Consider the following 13,961-nt stretch of genomic DNA (forward strand, 5'->3'; position numbering starts at 1 on the left):
CAGAAAAGGCCCCCCAGCGCCCCAGCCATGCCGTGCCGGGTGGCCCCATGGCCCCCTAGCCTGGTCACCCCGGGTGACAAGGTGCCTGAGGTGGCCACCTTGTCTCAGCACCTGAGATGGAAGCCTTGCCATGGTGCCCGAGGTGGCCACCCTGCTGTGGCACCCAAGACGGTGGCCCCACCTCAAAGCCACAGTGCCCAAGATGGCGGCGCCACCTCAGTGCCACACTGACACTTATGGACATGGCGCCCTGTGCTGGAGCTGACACTGAGGAAAACCTCTCCATTCCCATCTCGGTGTGCTTCAAGCAGCTGCCCTTCCCCATGGAGGACATACCCTATGTGGTGGTGGGTTGGGGACCACCTCGGAGCTAAGATGGCCACCGGGGCTGCGCTGAGGCAGAGATGCCCACTCACGTGCTCCCCAAACACACACCTGAAGGGGAAGGAGCAACAGGCGGTACCGTGGAAGGAGGCGATGCCACTTGGAGCATGTTGGCCTATGAAGGATGCCAGCGAGGGGGAAGCCTGCCACCATCACTCACAGCCCTTCACGCCCTCTCGTGGCACCCGCTCGGCACCACAACCATCCCCGTCTCCGTCCCTGTCCCCACGTCTGTGGTGGCAGAAACGGGTCCACCATTCCCCGGGGTAAACTCATCCCCACCAGGATGGGTGTGAATTTCCAGCACTCGCGACCATTTCCACCCATGCACTTATTCCTGACAGATGCAGCCCAAACGCAAGCGCCGCACAGGGCTGGCAGAGCCAGGTTTCCCTCTTGAGGCCATGGCAGCAAATTTTCCCCTTATTTCTCCTCCCTCTCACGCAATTCCCCAGATACAGACTCCTCGCTCGGGGCTTTGCCGCGTCTGGGCAGTGCTTTGAAAGGCAGTGGTCTGCATGTTGTGACTGGAAGTGGTCCCCATTTCAGGGGGGAAACAGTGTCCACTCTGCTGCTTGCAGATGCCAACATGCACGGCCCCAGACAGGTTTGCTTTATCTCGAGGGGGAAACCACTGCTCGCTGCTGATGGCCACGGTGACAAGGACACAGCCACAGCACAAGTGTGGGCTAGTTCCGGCTGCATGGGTACCACTGGCCAGCGGGATGTGAGAGCTCCCACTGAGTAAAGCTTAAAAATTCAAAGCTGGTCCCGGGCTCTGCATCCCCTCTGTGCCACAGAGAGAAGGGATAACCGTGCAATTTGCCCTAAGAGAAAACAAGCAAAAGTCCCATCCTGCATGCAGGACTGCTGGATGCTGTCCCTGAGGGTTTTATCTGTTGTTGTTTTGGTTTTTTTTTTAAATGCTAATGGCCATCTCCTCTCAAGTCATTCAATCAGAAAATTTGGCAGCGGTGGTGCCAAGGTCTCAGCAGCGTGGGGCTGGCCGTCGCTCCCTGGCGGGTGCAGCCATACTTGCCTGGCATCTGTAGCCCCGAGGCTGTGGAGACCCCCTCCTCTCCTCCTCGGTGGGATTATGTGCGCAGTCCTATCCGGCACAGCGCTGCCAGCAAAGCTTTGAAGTGCAGCCCTGGTAACGAAGCTTTCGCTGCAGGAATGGGAAAAAGCCAAGACAGAGAGGTCTCCGCCTCCATTGCTCCCTGGCTCGGGTAGAACTGGGAAAAACAAAGCAGTTTTTTAAAAGGCGAATCTCCAGGCGGGGAACGGGGCATATTTGCTCGGCAGTTACAAGCTTCTTGCCTTCTGACATTTTGCTCCTGCCCAGTAACCAAAGGGTTATTTCCACCAGCGTGGGCAATGCACAGAGCTATCCCCTCACCTACCTTAAGGAACATTCGAGCTGTGGAAACCGCTGTCTCCCAGACAGAGCTGGACAAGCCCCAGTTCTGGGAGCCGGGGAGGAAGAGCCAGGGTGGAAGGTGGGTCTATTTACCCCACTGACTCTTCCTGGCGAGGGGCCAGGCCTTAAACAGAAACCGTCTGGTGCATCTTCCAAGGAGCTGGCCCAGCGTGGAGCTGCCTCTTGGCAGAGGGAGATGCTGGCTTCCTCCGTCAGCGGGGCGATGAGCAGCTTCACACACGCTCCGTTGAGTCACTGCTTCGTTGGTGGCCTCCCCAGCGCGGGATGGCTGAGCCCAGCCGCCCCGGGTGCACATGGGGGAACCATTTTAGGCTCCGGTGACAGAGGCATCAGCGAACACTGCTATAAATAGCGGTGTCGAAGGAACAAGATGGTCAGGCTGTCCAAATCCTGGCACGATCCCACTAGTGCTGATAGCAAGTGCCCTTTGCTTGTTCTCTTGCCGCCAGGTCCTCTTATCTATTCTTCCAACTCCGGGTGTTTCTGTCACCCTGTCACCAAGTCTCCTGCCCTGACATTTTAGCCTCCTGGGATGGCTGCAGGTCCCTGCTCACATTTGTTGGCTCCTATTCTGTGCTCCAGAAAGGACGTAAAACAAAATGCGCTGCAGGGACAAGGTAGAGTCTGCGCCAGTGCAGCCTGGGACCCTTCATGGCCAACACCACGGGGCTGTCAGGACAGCCCTGGGTTTGCATGGCCCCTACACACTGGGACCTGCTGGTGGGCATGCAGGCATCACCACAGAGATACGGGGTTTCACTGCACTTAAGAGTACTCCTGGATTTCTGCTTTTCTTCTGCAAGGAGCTGGAGTCATCCTCCAGACCTGACGTCACCTCTGGATCATTCTGGTCTCTGTTACAGTGATGGGGTAACTGAGGCAGGGAGGTGTCATGACTTACCATATGTACACGAGGATGAGAAGAGCAGAGTGCACACTCTGCCTGACCTCCCTGCCATGCAGCTGGTCATCAGGGGCATCACACCCTCACAAGAAGTCCCACAAGTTCTTAGAGTTAAATCCTGGATTCATTATGAAAAGCCGTTCTTGCTATTCAAAGGCCATGATTACCTTGTGAACATCTGTGCTGACAATAGCTGAGTGGCAGCATAATTCTCCATCAGCTCTGCCTCCGCTTTCTCCTCCTCCATGTTCTTTATTTTAAAGCACACTCATTGCAAAGCCCTTCAACGTCTGATGAAGGGAAAAGCTCAGAAAACAGGCAACAGAAACCAAAACACCCTCTGGCTTGCAGCAAACCAACAAGACACCACAGAACCCAACTGCACAAACCTCCCCATCCCTCCCTGCACGGCCTTGGCCCATGTTTCTCCATAACCCGTCGTCTCCTTGGCCCCAGTGCTAACGATGGTCCCCAAGAGCGAGTCAAGGGCCTAGGGAGGTTTTTGCATGAACATCAGAGCCAGCTGTTGGCTTTGGCATGGACATCCTGACCTCTCAAGGCTGGATGGGCCCACCTGGACTTTCACTGGTGGAACATGGGCCTTATCAGTGCTGGAATTTGATTTTTCCTCCAGGCATCTGGTGGAAGAACATGCAGGATTAGGGATGGGCGCAGGAAAGGCATTCCAGCAAGCAAGGCTGTACAAGAACACTCTCTGCTGAGGGCCATCCAAACACCCATAGCAGAGATGCTGCCCTGGGGCCTATGGACATTCCTTGGCTATATTTGGTGACGGATGGAGAATTTGTTGCTTCCCCTTAACCCATCTGTTCTCCTTATTGGCGGGGAGGAGCTAACACCAGAACTGCAGTGTCGCTATTCGGATAAACCCGGTACTTCAGCAGCAATAAATCTCCTCTAAAAAGCTTTTGCTGCCTCCCACCTGTTGGCTGGGAGAAGATCAAGTTGACAAAAGTCTGCCAAATTGTATTTTTATCCAGGACTTCATCACGAGTCCAGGTTACAATAAAAGCCTGTTCACGAAGCAGAGGGAGGTAGCTGTATCACAGCACATCTCTCAACTCTGGAATCCCACCTCTCCCAGAAGTCTCCAGTTCCCAGGTAGCTGCTTTTTATTACATTTTCTGAATTCCCTTAAATCCCCAAAGGCTCTTTTCCTTCTCGTCACCCCCACCCTTTCACCATAAAACCTGGGAGGTCCCAAGCTGGGACCCCAGACTCCTCTGCTGGCTGCACCGGGGAGCCAAAATACCCATTGTGAGAATGGCAATAGAGAGAGCCGGGCTGGGACCAACACAGTTTATTACAGAAAAACACCCAGAGGGATTTCATTAACATGGCAGTCCATTCACAAGAAAAAAACACCGGAGGACAATGAAGTGAAACCCACAGCAACAACACACAGCGGGAAAGTCCAGTCATCAGCCAGTGAGGCACAAGAGGGACAACCGCACTGGCCCATCAGGGCGGGAGATGTGCCCAGCCCACGCGGGCCGTCCTGGGGACCGCATTGCTCCCCCAGCCTGAGGGGATGTCACAGACAGGCACATGAGGAACGTAGACGAGCAGCAAATCCACATCTGCCAGATGTAGTGACGGAGGAGAAAAAAAAACGTAGGAAGCCACGTGGATAAAAGCAAATGCAGCCATTGCAGGAACGGAAAATCCTCCCCCCACAGGAAGGACTCAGGAGATACAAAGAGAGGTCCACCTCACTTGGGGCTTATTTCCCGAGCCCCATGTCTCCCAGCAAGCCCCTAAGCTGCCCCGGCAGGAGAAGGGCTCGAAGCAGAGTCACTAAAACTCCTGCCTGCACTGTGCCCCCACACCCCAGCTTGCACCCCACTCCCTGTGCATCTCAGGGTCTGGAAAGGCAGCAGTGAAAGCTGCTGAGATCCAGGGCCCTGCCCCAAAGCCACAACACATTGCTTCCCTGGATCTGACAGCACTTTCAGGCAGGGCATCTCCTGCACAGCCCAGTCCTGCCAATACCCCTCATCCAAAGTGCACGTTCCTCACGGCACCTGGCGCAAGCACCCATCCATCCCCAGTGGCTGCGCTTGCAGCCTGTATCCCATCCCAGTAGCACCCTGAGCTGGCTGGGGGCTCCTAAGGGCTTGCTGACAACCCTGTTCCTCTTGCAATGTCACCTCCCGGGCTGGCAAGAGGCCCCGGTGCAGCCCGTTTGCGAGCTGGGCTTGGCTGGGCTTCCACGATGCGATCTTCAGGAAACACCTTGGAAATGTTTACTGGGAGGCCAGGCTGTTCTCCCCCTCCCAGCTGCCAAAAAGGTCTCCCAGATACAGTTCAGATCCCAATAGCTGGGGTTCACATTAAAAAGACGAGACCTTTTTATAAACGTGGATATTAATAGATGGGTTACTGAGATACTAATTTCTTTCAAGACTTTTTGTTTGTTTGTTTGGATTTTAGACCACCCTCTAAGGTGCCCATCACCCAGATATGACAAATAACAGTCTGTCAAAGTGCAATAATTTAGGGGGGGGAAAGTGCAATTTGCTTTTCACTGCTCGAGCAGGATTTAGTGCAATGAGAAAACAGTCTCCCAAGCTACTGAAGGCATCACTAGCTTGTTTATATATTTGTCAAAAGTGCGATAACTCGAGCTCTAACCTCGCTGTTGGGAAGGGCTGAGCTGTTTTAGCTGAAACCTCCCCGCAAAGTTGAGCCGGAGGCAGACACGTACCTGGGAAAACTTCAGCCCATGGATTTGGTGTTTGTAAAAAACTACTGTCTGATAGCACTGGGCATCCTTCGTGCTCAACCATGGGGTATACTGCCTTAAAAAAAAAAACCCAAGAACAAAAGCCCACAAGAACGAAGTAATCTGTAATCGTTTCCCCTGAGTGTCCTTTGGGACAGGGCTTTGTGCAGAAATGTCAGTGTGATTTTCACACCGATCTCGGAGCAGCTCTCCAATTGATTTCTCTTCCTGTTTTTTAATCGGAGATTTGGTTCCCCCTCGCAGCATCACTAGCAGAGGTGTCTATTTTAGGAAACACCAGAGGTTTTAAGAAGCTGAGGAGAAAAAGATTATCAACTCATATGGGCTCAGCCTAGAAAGGGGAAAAAATCCTTTAATTAAAACCCCCAGGCTGAAATTCTCCGCAGATTCACCTAAACAGACTTCAAATGATGTCCCTAATATATTAGGGCCTGCTTTTAACTTAATTCAAGCCCCAGGCATGTGTCTGCGGACCCTGGACGGCACACACAAGAGCTGGGCTTTGGATGCCTCACTGAGATTATTATTATTTTTAAGTGCTAACTCATGCAACTGTGAAACCCAAATTTAAAAATCTGGGCCAACAATACACTGGCCCAAAGCTCCAAGCAGGAAACAGGATTTATTTTTTTTTTTATATATATACGTGTTTGTTTCTATTTTTCCAAATTTAGTGCATGAAAGGAAAGCTGTTCAGCTGACAAAATCTTGGTGGAAGGACAAAGACGTGAAAGGTTTTCTGGTCGGGGAGCAGGGGCTGGATCTGTGAAGGAACAATATTATGGCTTAATTTTAGTTAAAAGGGACAACATTTTGTTTCAAAGCTGCAAGAAGGGGTTTTGTGTGCTCCCAACTTTCCAGTTCAACAGTTCAGCCTGAACATTTGCTTTGCAAATCAACGGCTTTGGGAATTACCTGGGGTTTTAGAGAAACGCCAATAGGTTAAACCTGCCTGGCACAAACAGTCCACAAAAAGAGAGATCCTTCCTCCAGGGATTTTGCCTGAAGCAAGCGCAGAGCCCAGGGAAGAGAGGGAATGGCTCGTGGGGCTGCCCAGCCCAGGGGAGCCTCCGGCCCCATGAGGAACGGGGACAACGCCACGACATTGCAACGAAAACAGAGGCGAAAGGAAGCCTTTCGTCAGCCCCCTCCTCCAGCCGTGCCCCCGCCAAGGCTGTCGCTGGGGAATAACCTCGCGCTCGCCAGGGCAAACGCTCTCTGCCTTGCAGACCACAAGCCAGGTCAGAGCGTGGTGCACGGGGTGAAATTGTGCCGCACGCCGGGGGCCGTGGGACAACCCAGCTTCACTACTTGCTGTTCGGGGTTTGCTTCTCCTGCGCCGGCCGCTTGTGCTTCTGGGCGACGCCATAAGGGACGTGGGCAGCGACGGTGCCCATCTCCTTGGCTCCCTCCACGTGGAACATCTGGTCATCGAAGAAGATGTGAGGACGGATCTTCTTCAGCAGCGGTCCCTTGGGAGCCCCGGCCAGGAACAAAGCCTCATCCGTCTCCAGGCCCCAGCTGCGCAGAGTCTTTAGGGCCCGGGCTCCCGAGCTGGCCGCGCTCCTGGCAGTGACCAGGTAGGTGCGAATGGGACACTCCATCCTCAGTCCCTTGGAATAGAACTTCTTCTGCAGCTTCCCCAGGGCCTCCAGGAAGCCCTTCAGGGGTCCCTGCCAAAGCAAGAAGAAACCATGACTCCCAAGACCCCCATGCTGTCCCCTCCTCCAGGCACCCAGTCCCAGCAGAGCCAGACATGCTGGCTAACCCCTTCTCCCCGAAAGCCCCCAGAAACGACAGTGAGGGGCCAGCGGCAGCCATCCCATGGGCCAAATCCAGCAGCACCGGGCTGCTGACCCACCCCATTTCACACTCCACGTGCCGATCGCTGGCCCCTTCCCAGGGGCAAGAGCTGAGGACTGTCTCCTGACCTCCCTGAGGCTTTTTCTGACTGCACCCCAGCACTACCTGTGCCAGAGGCTTGTTCTCGTGAGCCTTTTCGTGCTCGAAGAACATGTCCAAGCCATGAGCCTTCACGATCTGCTCTGACTCATCCGAGAAGAGCACAGCGTCACCATCAAATGCCACCCGCAGCTGGTTCTCTGACACCTCCAGGTCTTTGCTGGGGCTGAAGATGGTGGCTGCAGCGATCCCTGTGGAGGTAAAGCGCAAGGCAAGAGGTGGCAGTTACCCAAGGACTCAGCCTCATGGCTCATCTGTTGAGAAGCAGAGCAAAACACAATGGACTGGAAGCAAACACTGCAAGGAAATGCATGCACCCAATAGCACCTTCAGCTTGGCCCAAAGACCTTTTACAGCAAAACCAAATCCCCAAATGATAAACATCCCTTTGCATACAAGAACTAATGGGGAAAAACAGTGCCTTTGCCTTGGAAGAGCTGTGGAGCTCTTTAGAGGCTCTTTGAAGCATCAAAGATGGGATATGGGACAAGGCAGACCCTAGCTGCGCATCAACGCAGGGATGGGGACATTGGAGCTATCGCTCCTGGCACCAACCCCCTGAGGGCTCCAGGCTCCCCCCGCTGCCCCCCCAAACTGGACCCCAGACTCACCCTCTTCAATGGCCTCACTCACTTTCTCAGCGTCAGAGGAGAGGTAGAGGTTGGTGTGATACGCCTTGAGGTAACAGATGGGGCTGTTCCCGCCCGTCATGCAGAACCTCTCGATGAACAGATCTGAGGGCAGATGGACCCCGCGGTGAGCATGGTCACCCCCCAAACAGTCCTTGACACTGCTCCCCCGTGGGCTCCGAAGAGTCGGCAGGATGGGGGCTAATTTTGTTACCACCATTAAACAGCATTGCCTGCAGCCAGAGTGTCCTCACCACCAGCCAACTTCCAGTCAAAGCCCAGGAAATTTGGAAGAAGGGGGCTCAGCTTGTGGTTTGGAGGAAGAGACAGGAGAAAGCATCTCCTTATCTTGCTGCCAAGCAGTAACACCCTGCCCAAAAGCCAGCAGCACCCGCGTGAAGGACCGCTTCGCTCTGAGCTTACCATAGTGGTTGATGCTGTTGATCAAGCGAACCCCAACCTGGGCATGGTTGTTGGTCATGAGGACGATGTCGAAGAGCTCCTCGCTGTTGGGGTAGAGCTCACGCAGCTGCGTGTTCACCGCCTCCAGCGCCTGCAGCACCCCAGGGTGGGAGGGGGGGTGAGTGTCAGCAAGCCCCAGGCACGACCCTCACCCCCTTCTCACCGAGCAAAACACTTCTGTTCACCAAAACCAGGGATCTGGCCCGACCCCAACTACACCACGAACCAAGCTGACATCAGCAAGCAGCTTTAGCTGGGAAAAAAAGACTGATTTGGGGGAAAAAAACCACATAGCTACTCTTCTATTTTCAAACACAAAGTGTTTCAAGTTCTCATTAGGAGATGAGAATAAATTAACTCAAAGTTGCAGATAAGTGTTTTTCAAGCAATCAGGAATGGAACAAGTCTCCCCCCACTAAGTGGATTTGTTTAGTCATTGGGAATGGGCAAGAGATTGCTTCAGCACACAAAACTGCACTAAATCCAGTGGAATTAGGGCAGAAATTAGAAAATATTATTAAAGTTTGAAAAGCTTCATTTCAACATGTCACATTTAGAAATTGGCCGACTCTGTAGCAAGGCTAAATACAGCCAACTTAAAAGAATAAATAAATTGTAATAATAATAAAAAAAAAGAAAGATAAGAGAATTCCCTAAAGGGAAACTAAATATGATCCAAAGAGATAATTCCTTCAATTCTTGAGCTCAGTTGCCAATTTGGAAAATTCAGCGTTTCCTCAGTGCTGGAAGAAGCACATCACTTGCCAGGAGGTTTGTTTGACCTCTCTTTGCTCTTTGGCTACATCCCTTCTGCCTTCTGCCATTTCCCATCCCTTCCCCACGCGAGCACCCCACAGCCCTCCCCTCTCCCCAGAGCGCTTGGGTCAGGACCACGGTGCAGATTCGGTTTAGGTGGGTGGGCGCTCACCTTGACGAAGGGGAAGGCAGCCCCGGGGAGGAAGGGCTCGTTCTCATGGTCCAGCTGGTATTTCACGTAGGCCTCCACCCCTTGCTCATTGTAAATCTTCTGCTCCTCCTCCATGCGGAAAAGCGCTCGCGACGATACGGCGATGGTGATGGCGTTCTCGGGCTTTGGCTGCAGGGAAAGGGAGAAAATGGGGAGGCAGCCCCTGCACCCAGCCCTGCTGCCCGAGAAGGCATCTGTTGACTTTCAACGTGAAAGGCCACGGGGTGGGTGACACCTCCACAGCGATTTGGAGGATAAGGAGGGAGCTGCAACCCTGATCTTCCAGTGCTTCAACAGATGAAGCCCTGAAGCACCCCCCACACATTTGGGATCCCTGAGAGCCTTTTTCTGCCGCTCGCACCATGCGTAAGCCCTCCCACTGCAAACAAGCTCCCAGGACCCATCCAGACCCAGCTCGCTACCCCAGGAGAAATGCTAAACCCCATGCAGAAGGAATTTGTGTGGCTTTTCCCCCTCCAGCCAGGAAAAACCACACACCGCGGCTCGGCCAGATCCGCACTCCCACACTGCTGTCCAGATGTGACAAACAACCCGTGCCAGCTCAGCTTCTCAAAACACTTGATATAGTTATTGTGGGTGGAAACATGACAAACAGGTGGTGCAAGCAATGATTTATGAGTCATTATTATTAATGTTTGAGGGCTTGATCCAAAATCCACTGAAGTCAACAAGAGGCCTCTAGTGGGACTTGGCAGCGAGAGAGGAGACACCAGGAAAGTCAATCTCATCTTGACCCTCACCCGTCCTCCCTCTCCCCTTGGAGGGCAGAAGGGTGTTAATCCCCATCACTCACTTGCAAGCATGAAAGCAAATTCATTGCTGATGGGCAATAAAAAAACCCCTTGCTCCCAGAACAGCAAATCCTGAGGAGGGACAGTGGCACCGGCAGCCCTGTCCCCTGCAGACTTTGCCTGCAGCGAGCGCTGGGAGCAGGACAGGGCTCGGGGTCTCACACGGAGGATGCTCCTCAGGAATGGTCCCAACCCACACGCTCTCTGGCTGTGCTCAGGGATGCATCTCCGCAGGGAGCCTGCGAAATCCAGGCCGTCAGCACTTCGGCAACACCTCGCCCTCAGCTCCTCTGCGATTTCCAGGATCCTCATGTTGCCCCATGAGTAATCCTCCGGCAATGCTGTTTGCCCAGGGGCAGGAGGGCGCCTTGGCCAGCTGCTCACACACCCAGGTGCTCCAAAGTTCAAGCTCCCACCCTGCCTAGCGCTGAGCTTTATGGAAACAGCAGCCTGGCGAGGACAAGGTACCCCATCCCGCATCCGGGATCTTCACTCCGCGCAGGGCTGGGCCTGCCCTGGGGCTCGCTCTGCCCCCAGCCCAGCCCCGCTGGTCCTGCCCGGCACGGAGACGCACCCAGGAATGAGTCAATGGCAGTCCCCATGCCATTCCCAGCACTGCACACTCCCTCCATAAGCAGTGCCCGGGGCCAGCCCAGTGGCATGGCCGGTCCCAGACACCTCTCCAAGGCCGCATCAGTACCCAAAATCCCCGGCAAGTAGATTAAGTGATGGGCGATTAGGAGTAGAGACAGATTAGCGCAGGCTGAGAACATCACCGTGGCCAGAGGGATCCCTTTCCCACGGCGTTTACAGAGAAATAAGGGCCCATTTGGAAGCGGCTCTTTTGAGAAAGCAGTTGAACAACCCCCAGGACACGCAGTATCACCCAGGTCCACGCAGAAGCTGATCAGCGACACCAGCATCGCTCCCGCAAGTGACCCGTAGCCACCAAGTCCCCATCCTACATTTACCCACCCGGTGGGCGTTAGCTATTAACTTGTCATGGGCCACGTCTTGGCACTCCAACTCATTAATTAATAACTCTGGTGTCATGGGCCATTTATTAGCTGAAAATATTAATAACTATTAAAAGTCCTGGGACATCCGGTCATTAGCCTTCAGCAAGGAGTCCTGCCACTCCGTGCTGCTCCCCGGTCCCTGCAGCGCTGCGTTATTTATTGGGGTACATAGGAGAGCTGCCGGGCGTTTGCTCCCTGCTCCTGGTCCCCGAGGGACCACAGGGCAGAGCATCCTCCCCAGCCAGCCCGGCAGGAGGATCCCCAGCACTGAAAGTAGGTCAGCAGCACGCACAGCACAGAGGGATGTTCGGGGGGGGAGTGGTGTGAGATGCGTGTGCGGTGCCATAAGCCGAACCTCGCTGGGTGCCCAGCCTGAATTTGCATCTCCATCTCCCCACGGCACACACCTTGCACCCAGCGGGTGCCAAGAGCACAGGCACCTTGCGCAACGCCAACAGGCTGCTCAAGGTCCCTTCCCTGCCATTTAAAGGCACCAGCCTCCAGGAGGTTAATTTAAGAGGTAATAAACACGGCAATAAAAATAACCGTAAGCTTGGGGGCCTCACTCTGCCCCAGCGTGGGCTGCTGCAGCCCCAGCTGCCTGCGGGTGGGAAGCCCAGCCTCCGGGAACGGGACCTGCTGGATCCTGTTCGCTCCTGCCAAGGAAGGTTTGCACCTTTGGAGCACCTTCTGTAGGAAAGTCTCACCCCGGAGCTAACGCAGCTCCCAGCTCCGGCTGGGCTGGAACAGCCCTGCTGTTCTCTGGGAAACGCTGACATTTAAAAAAAATGAGGCAATTCTGCTCTGCGAGGAAGGAGCCGCGTTTTGACATTTCTTTGAAGCAGAGGTTTCATTTGGAAGCGTGCCGTCCTCGAGGTTGGTTGGATGCTTCTCCATCCTCACTAGTACTGCCACTGATCATTACTACATTCAAAAATGGGCTTTAAAAAGACGCAGCGCTACAGGAGCCACAGCACCTCAAATCCTCCGTCAGAGTGATGTGAACAGCCCAACAAACCCCACTTTGCCTTGAAACATCATAGTTTTGGGGGGAAAACACCCTTCATTTTTAATGGGAAGCACGTGCATGGGAAGGGGTCCCACTCGCAGTCCTTGCCGGGATGCATTTAGTCCCACGAGCTGTGGCGGAGCCTGCGCAGTGCCCCATCCCACCACAGCCTCCCGCTCCGGCTGTCCCAGCCCCAGCAGGTTTGGGAACTCGGAATGACAAATCCTGTCTTACTCTGAGAGCAGCATCCAAGGTCGGCCAAGGTCAGTTAAAGCTCATCATCCAACACAAGCCCAGGAAACGGCTGTGGGGCTCCGCTCAGCCAAATCCAACCGAATTTGCTGCCTGGGGATTCATGGTGAGCTCCTCTCCCTTCTTCCCTTCCCACGGGAAGGTCAGATCCAGCCCCATCCTTAACATCAAGCATGAGATTAATGACGTGTTTAACATAAGTGCGAGCAGGGCTGCATGGGGGAAAGATCCCATCTCAACCCTGGGTCCATCCCCGGGCTCAGCCAGACAGGAGGGACGACCATCCTGACAGCCCAGTCTTCTGAAGAGGAACACCAGCCCTTGGAGCAGCTCCAGGTGGTCCACCAGGTCCAAACCCCATCTCAGAAGCACAAGTGACCTTTCCAGCAGGCTCTGGCTCTATGGAAGCGCAAAACCCATCCCAGACCCAAACACCCCAGTTTTCGGGCAAAGATATGTTTCAGTAGTGACTGGAAATGGCACATTTTCCTCTGCAGACCCAACAGCTGGCAGGCCTTTAAATCGCTCTTCTAATCGGATGCAAATCCTACGCAGCCCCCCAAGGATTAGAGACAGACATTTGGAAATCCCGCACGCTCCCAGGATGTGCAGCGGGGCTGTGTCCTCCAACCCACGAGAGCCCCAGGTGCCTATAGTGACAACCCAACACCAGTGGCTTCACTGCCACCCCTGGAAGCCATCGCTGACTGGCATCAAGGCAGCAGCCACGGTGGGGACCCCATTCTGCACCCCCTGATGTAAAAGATCCCTTTGCATTGCCTGGGGCTGAATCTGCCGGACCCACCTTGATCCTAAAAGCCTGGAGGAACTTTGGCAGCTCTGGGCACTTCCCTGGATGCTGCAGAAGACCAAATCCTTGTGGCCAAATTCAAAATTTGGAGGTGAATTTTGGTGTGGGATTGGGTCACAGAAAGGGAAGAGGAAGGGCTTGCTCCAGGGTCAAGCATGGTCCCCACCCCAGCTAAAACATTCCAAAATTGAGGCACCCTGCTGAGCCGGATGGGTCCCCGTGGGTGCAGGGGGCTGGCAGAGAAGGGGTGAGCAGGGGACCCGGAGGAATGGAGCTAGCAGAAGGCCAGCTCCCACCGACTCAGCCTCTCCTCCCCACGCGCCGTCACTGGAGAGGCTGGGGGACATTTTCCGCATTGCTGAAAAGTGACAAGTCTCATCGCTGACCTCCCCAGCTGGCATGAGCGAGGCCGGAGCAGGCGTGGGAGCTGGGGCGTGGGAAGAGCAGAGACCCCTGCAAAGCGGGAAGCCCGGTGGGCTCTTAACCCCTTCCCCAGCCAGCAACGGGCTCCCCAGAGACGCACCCCAAACCCACCCTGCCTT

At 54.5% G+C, this 13,961-nt stretch overlaps 2 protein-coding genes across 2 annotated transcripts in view; both read right to left on the reverse strand.

The window, feature by feature from the left end:
* HEYL (hes-related family bHLH transcription factor with YRPW motif-like) overlaps positions 1–2,976 on the reverse strand; it is an 18,692-nt gene extending 15,716 nt beyond the window's left edge. Inside the window, exon 1 of the mRNA XM_009882793.1 lies at positions 2,897–2,976. Coding sequence (XP_009881095.1) covers positions 2,897–2,976 — 80 coding nt within the window. The remainder of the gene's footprint in view (positions 1–2,896) is intronic.
* Positions 2,977–6,165: 3,189 nt separating this feature from the next.
* Positions 6,166–13,961, reverse strand: part of NT5C1A (5'-nucleotidase, cytosolic IA) — a 9,607-nt gene continuing 1,811 nt past the window's right edge. The window contains exons 2-6 of the mRNA XM_009882766.1: positions 9,478–9,645; positions 8,511–8,640; positions 8,070–8,192; positions 7,465–7,649; positions 6,166–7,169 (exon numbers count right to left, since the gene is read on the reverse strand). Of these exons, the coding sequence (XP_009881068.1) occupies positions 6,804–7,169; positions 7,465–7,649; positions 8,070–8,192; positions 8,511–8,640; positions 9,478–9,591 (918 nt within the window). The 5' untranslated portion in view covers positions 9,592–9,645 and the 3' untranslated portion in view covers positions 6,166–6,803. The remainder of the gene's footprint in view (positions 7,170–7,464; positions 7,650–8,069; positions 8,193–8,510; positions 8,641–9,477; positions 9,646–13,961) is intronic.

This window comes from Charadrius vociferus, unplaced genomic scaffold (assembly GCF_000708025.1).
Source record: "Charadrius vociferus isolate BGI_N301 unplaced genomic scaffold, ASM70802v2 scaffold783, whole genome shotgun sequence".
Lineage (NCBI taxonomy): Eukaryota > Metazoa > Chordata > Aves > Charadriiformes > Charadriidae > Charadrius > Charadrius vociferus.